This window comes from Rhipicephalus sanguineus, chromosome 4 (assembly GCF_013339695.2).
Source record: "Rhipicephalus sanguineus isolate Rsan-2018 chromosome 4, BIME_Rsan_1.4, whole genome shotgun sequence".
NCBI lineage: Eukaryota > Metazoa > Arthropoda > Arachnida > Ixodida > Ixodidae > Rhipicephalus > Rhipicephalus sanguineus.
Window position 1 is genome coordinate 23,167,836 of NC_051179.1, and position 6,000 is coordinate 23,173,835.

The 6,000-nt window shown below is 47.8% G+C and overlaps 1 protein-coding gene across 1 annotated transcript in view; it reads right to left on the reverse strand.

The window, feature by feature from the left end:
• LOC119389252 (EGFR adapter protein) overlaps positions 1 to 6,000 on the reverse strand; it is a gene marked incomplete at its 5' end in the record, with an annotated part of 169,660 nt that overhangs the window by 18,261 nt on the left and 145,399 nt on the right. Inside the window, one exon of the mRNA XM_037656456.2 lies at positions 2,105 to 2,470. Coding sequence (XP_037512384.2) covers positions 2,105 to 2,470 — 366 coding nt within the window. The remainder of the gene's footprint in view (positions 1 to 2,104; positions 2,471 to 6,000) is intronic.

The window sequence follows — 6,000 nt, forward strand, 5'->3', positions numbered from 1 at the left end:
ATAATCAGGGGCGTAGCCAAGGGGGGGTTGGGGGGGTTCAAACCCCCCCGAAATTTTTCAATTTTGCTTGCGCATATATACACGCACACATACAAACGCACGCACGAACATACATAATGTATGGTTGAACCCCCCCCCCCCCCCCGAAAAAAATTTCTGGCTACGCCCCTGGTAATAATGACACACTTTTGACAAAGCTAATCGTTTTCGTTAGATAAAACGAGCCGCGCAAGCCGCTCAATTTTTATCACATAACCGATGAGCCGGCGTCGCAGACGAGTTGTCATGTTTAGCAGCTGCGGCCAATTTCTTGCGACGGTGTTCGTAAAAAGAAAGCGGGCAGAAGCTTATTCCGCCTCTTCCGTGCCTTTCTGCGTAAGTAACCGCAACGTATCTCGTCGGTAGACCGTTTTTTCTTCGTTGCACGACGGCACACAGCGCACGCACCAGCGAAAACACGGCAGCAACTGCGGTAGGCACAGCGGCTTTTGCCTACCGCGCGAAACTAAACGCGCGACGACAGCGCCACCGCATTTTCGTGACGTATGTCCGGTGGAATTCGTCTATAAGTTAGTCTTCCAGTTTTTGTGGCAGTGCTTGTACTTTCATTGTCGCTAAGTGACTGTAGTAGTGTAACTCTGTGTTATAGACTATTGTGATACTGTGTACTATTTTCATACGCGTTCTATTAAATACCATGATATAAAAAAAAATGAGGCACGGCGTAATTGTCTAAGGCAGCGGGCTACGGAGCGAGGGGTCGGAGTTTCAAAACCCCGGTCGAGCGCTTCGAAATTTTTTCTTCTGAATTATTTTTATTTGTGGTCTTTATTTATATATACATACATATACATATCCGGGACATGACGGCGACGGCAAAAATCCACCGAGAGTGTCCATATAATTGCTATCGCAATAAAACTAGAAATAATGTCGCCTTCCTTGTCTTCATTGTTTGTTAGCGTCATTATGTTGTGTCTAACATAGAAACGAGCCCTTGATTCATTCCCCCCTTTTATTATTGAGCGGTAGAAGACGTGCAACCGCTAGTGTCGCGCGACCTTTGAGAGAGGCCAGTGAGAATAAACGTAGGCGACACCCCCCCCCACCCATTTGTTGGGGGGGGGGGGGTGTCGACATTATACCGAAGCGCCTCCTGATCACGAGAACAAGGCTCCCGTTCTGGGTGCCAAAACGTTAATACAATGTCTTTTCCTCTTGTGGTCGGCGTCCTCGTCTTTAATTTATTCAATGAATGAGCACATTTAGGAAGTGGCGTAAACCCAGAAAAATCACAAGGGGACACACACTCCTGGCCATACAAGTATAGTTTTTATTTTTAATTATATAAAATTAAAATCATGCTTCGAAATAAAACTAAAAACGCGAGAATGGGTCTCGGCACCGGGTCAAGAAGCTTAGCCTAACAACAACGAGAGCCAATAGAAGAAACGTACGTTAGTGAAGTAGTTTGCAAGTGTAGCTTGCAAGTAGGATCTAGCATATTTCTAGTTAATATGTCATTCCGGTTAAACTATCAAATGAAAATGCTAGCACTTTTTTGTTATAACGCGCGGCTTTCGTTTACTTAATTTTCATTTCCCATCGTGTATACCTGTTAAGAAATAGCCTACCACGATTCACCCCAGGAAAGTTTTTTTGTAAAGCATGTTTATATTCACTAGCAATATTTTAAAAACAGCACAATCATAGTCCAGCAACCGGATTCATACTGCATCGTCAGTGGCTTGCACCAAACCGTCGACATAAATAAATAATGCAAGATGATCGGGAATGATCTGCAGTGCCGTCTCAAACGGAAAGCCGCTTTCATTACTGTACTTCGTTTGCGATCTTAAGAAGGGCTCCAGATTTCAGGGTTGGTTTTACGGAGAGTGTGCTGTATTTAACTGTCAAGCAATTCAAACATGACGTTCGAAAGTTAAATCTCAAGGGGGGACACTTACAAGGGCTGTACCCCCAACCTGACAAAAAAGAGGGTCAGGACCCCCCCCCCCCTCGTCCCCTTGAATTACGCCACTGCTTGTAGGGTCATCATAATGCATCCAACCGAAGTACTTGTCTGTAAACCTTGAACACTCACCTCTGGTCCCTCTGGTCCTCCAATGCTCGGACAGCGCTGATGTTGCTGCTGCTGCTGCTGTTGCCAGCTGTCTTCGAGCTTCTTGACTGGCGGCGGCTTGTCGGTGAAGTGCCGGTTGAGCTCGGTGGGCGACGTGTTGTCTTCGTTGCTCGACGGAGACAGCAGGTCGGGCTCGGCGCCACGCTCGCCGGGTCGCTGGTAGTGCTGGTGGCTGGGCGTTACCGGCACGCTCGAAGGACGACTCGGGGATCCGCCGCCGCTCAGCAGGGCGCCGTAGTGCTGCTGCTGCAGACTGCGCACGTTGAGCTCCAGGAAGCTCTCGGCCACGGGGTCCCGGTGCTTGGTTCGGCCCGCCACTTTCTTGGCCTGCCAGAGATATGCCACGCGGCGCGCAAGTTAGCGTCGTCGACAGGAGTCTGAACGTCCGAAAGGTGTATCATAACACAAACAGGAAGGCACAAGAAAGTAGGCGATAACAACCGTATATACCAACTATATGCTCTGTTACAACCTAAGAAAAAATGTCAGCTCCGCCCACAGAAACGCGGCGCGCCTGCCCATCACCCGTGGAAGATAGTCATGCCAGGTGGTTACCGCTCTAACTGTAAGTACTTTTTCTCGGCTAATGTAAATACTAGGTATATAAAGAGCTAAAGGTACGTCATTACCACCTAAGACATTACGTTTGGCTGAGCAGCGCTGTCACAATCCCTGACGGAATTCGCCAGGACGTTCGAGTATCCGACTAAAACCAGTGACATATACGTGCGTCTGTTTGGGAACCCAACTATTCGAAACGTTCGAGAAGCGCTTGACGTCACGAAAATGAGTAAGCGCTATTGGATGGAGCTTTTATGCAAATTTTCTGTGGGAGTGACATCGATGGCTGTCGGCGGAGCTGACATTCCTTTTCTCACATGTTAAGGTCGCGTCCAAGGCGCCGCGGCGGTTCATTGGTTACGGTGCGCTGCTGCCGACCCGGCCGAAAGACGCACGGTCGATAACGGTCGCGGCGGTCGCATTTCGGTGGAGGCAAGGTGCTAGAGGCCCGTGAACTGTGCAATTTCGGTGCGCATTAAATAACCCCAGACGGTCAAAGTTACCCGGAGCTCTGCACCACGGCGTCTCTCAGAGCCCGGGTCGCTTTGGGAAGTGAAACCCACAAACCAACCAACGAACCAACATTTGCCGCTGAACTAAGTGACGTGTAACCGATTCGCAGCGCTGACAGCTGGTCACGACTGATTGGATATCACTGGGCGAAGTGGTAAACTACTAGCAGAGTTTTTTCAAGGACTCTGCCCAAAGCAATCAAAACCGATAGCTATCGCTAAACAAACTTGAGTTAACCGCGTTACACTACGGCGATTTTTTTTAATGTAACAAACAAGGCCAAATGCCAGCCTCGATAATGCACCGTCAGTTCTTGATATCTACATTGGAAACTAGAAATTCCGGAGCACTGTTTTAGGCACATATTTACATGCTTTCGAAGATCTTCCATTAAAAGATTTGAAGGAATCTTGAAGATAATTATCATGAGACGTTGTATAAGTTTTCGTCCACAAAGAGTCTATTACATATCAGACAAATTGAGAGACCAACTCGGAGAAAGTACGGAGGCTTTTCAGTATGGCATACATTTGGAGTGGTGCTACCACGGCCGCTATGGCTCCGGGTGCCGCGTCTCCTCCCATCTGACAACGGTACCGATAGAGTTTCCTACAGTAAAGACTTACGCATCACTCGAACACCTCAAAGGAGGGGCTCTGCATGTTTTTTTCTTGTATGCTAATTATATCCTTAGATGCCTTATCAAACAAGACGAGTGACCGTTGGCGTCAATACGAGTGACGCAAAAATCAGCGTCCTGTGAAGTCATCATAACGCCACAGATCACCAAAGTTTGTGGCGTTAACGTCACATAACGTCATATTATGTGACATCACATAACGTGATGTCACATGGTGATGTCACCACATGGCATCGTCGCTTGATCATAGGTGGGCAGATCCCGGAGGCAGTGCAGAACCACGCTGCAGCTTCCCACTAGTGGCGCCAAGCCCGAAGGAAGTGCGGAACTGGGCGGCCTACCTTGTATCGCTTTACTGCTCTCTTTGTTCCTTTCTCTCTTTCTTTCTCTCTCCCTGTTTTTTTCTGTCTCTTTTTTGTATCTGTTTATTTCTATTCCCGTCTTTCTCTCTCTATATATTTCTAGCTCTTTCTTTCTCCTCTTTCTCTCTCTTTTTTTCTATATCTTCTTTGTGTTTGTTTCTTTCTGCATCTTTCTCTCTCTATTTCTTTTTCTGTCTTTCTTCCCTTTCTCGCTATCTCTGTGTACTCGCTCTCTCGCCCAGCAGGGTTGACACGCCGGAGAAATCGGCGCACGTGTTCTGGGAGCAAAGCAGATGATGATGAAAAGGACGAAAAGGAAGAAGATGACGAACAGAGCGCGTGCCGGTTCATGATGATAGTTTTCAGTCCACTCTGCGCGGGCTAAGGGCCGGCTTAAAAAAATGAAGAATAAGATGGCTTTCGCCTGCAAGTCCTCTTAGGCGGACGCACAAGGGACCCTGCGAGTGTTTTCTTGAAGTTCTGTATGTCTACTGTTAGCCATACGTCGAGGCCCCATCTTTGTGCGATCCTTGCTCGCTCACAGCAAGGCGAACGCATTTGTTACATTACTGTTCGCTTTTTTTGTTTGTTTGTTTCATCGTTTAAGTAGCACCGGAGCGAGTCGAGATCGCATCGTCCAAAACAAAGGGCCAATCCAATCACGGCAGTATATCTTTCACCGCGGCGAACAGAAGAGATCAGGTTGTCCAACTGCCAGCTCTAACAGGATTGTCTGTCACGTGCGCTGCCGGATACGTGCACGTGTACTGACTGGGCGCCACGTCCGACAAATCACCCCTCTTTCCACCTACCTAAACCTGCCTGCCCTCGGAGCGCGTAAACATAAGCTCGTCTTATCCGGATTAAAAAGGGACTGCTCGTCACTGCATTCGCGCAGACGCCAGAGTGGCGCGGATTCGATCGACGAAAGAGAGAGAAGCCGTTTCTACTGGCATGTGCGTGCGCTGGCTGACGACGGGATTTCCGAGCGCTCTTAGCGTTCGAGGCGAAAAAACAACAAAGAACGGCCCGAGCCTTGACGTTTTTGCGAATGCGGCTCGCCTCATTTGCGAAGTGCCTCGCTAGCTGGGCAATACGCTTTTATTCGTGCGGCGTCGGGTCGAGTAGCTAACATGGTCGAGCGATTTATTCATTTATTAAAGACGATAGTCTTTCTTGGGGAACTTAAACGCAGAAATTTTGGTCTGTCTTTCTGTCTGTCACAAAGGAAAGTTTATTGAACCTGTACACGCAAGCGCATGAGACGTTTATAAACTAAATACTCATAAATTGCGTCAATGTAACTTACACAAACGCTAGACGCAATCTTATACAGACAGAGGTAATACACTGTACGCTACCAAGCAACTACAAGTACTCTAAAGACTACGTTTACAACGGAGAGATACAGTGGACCGCAAGCTGAAAAACCACTTGAGTTCTACAAGAGTGTGTGCGACTTTAGGCGCACAGTAGATCAAAAAACGGAGGGGAAAGGATTTGAAGAACTAGCGCCAATAGATTTAAGTTACTTGCTGATGGAAGAAACACTAGAAGACGATGATAAAAGAAAAACGAACCCAAGCCGATGGAAGACATGGAAGAAAAGCAAAGTCCCTGAAGTGGTTCGCGAATTTGACTGGTTGAGAAGATGGAGCGTGTTACCGACGCGTCAACGCCTCGCCAGATTCCACGTGACACCAAATGATAGATGCGTCAATTGTGGGCAATCCGAGACCACTAAGCATGCGTTATTCGAATGCGTTGATACTAAGGGTGTA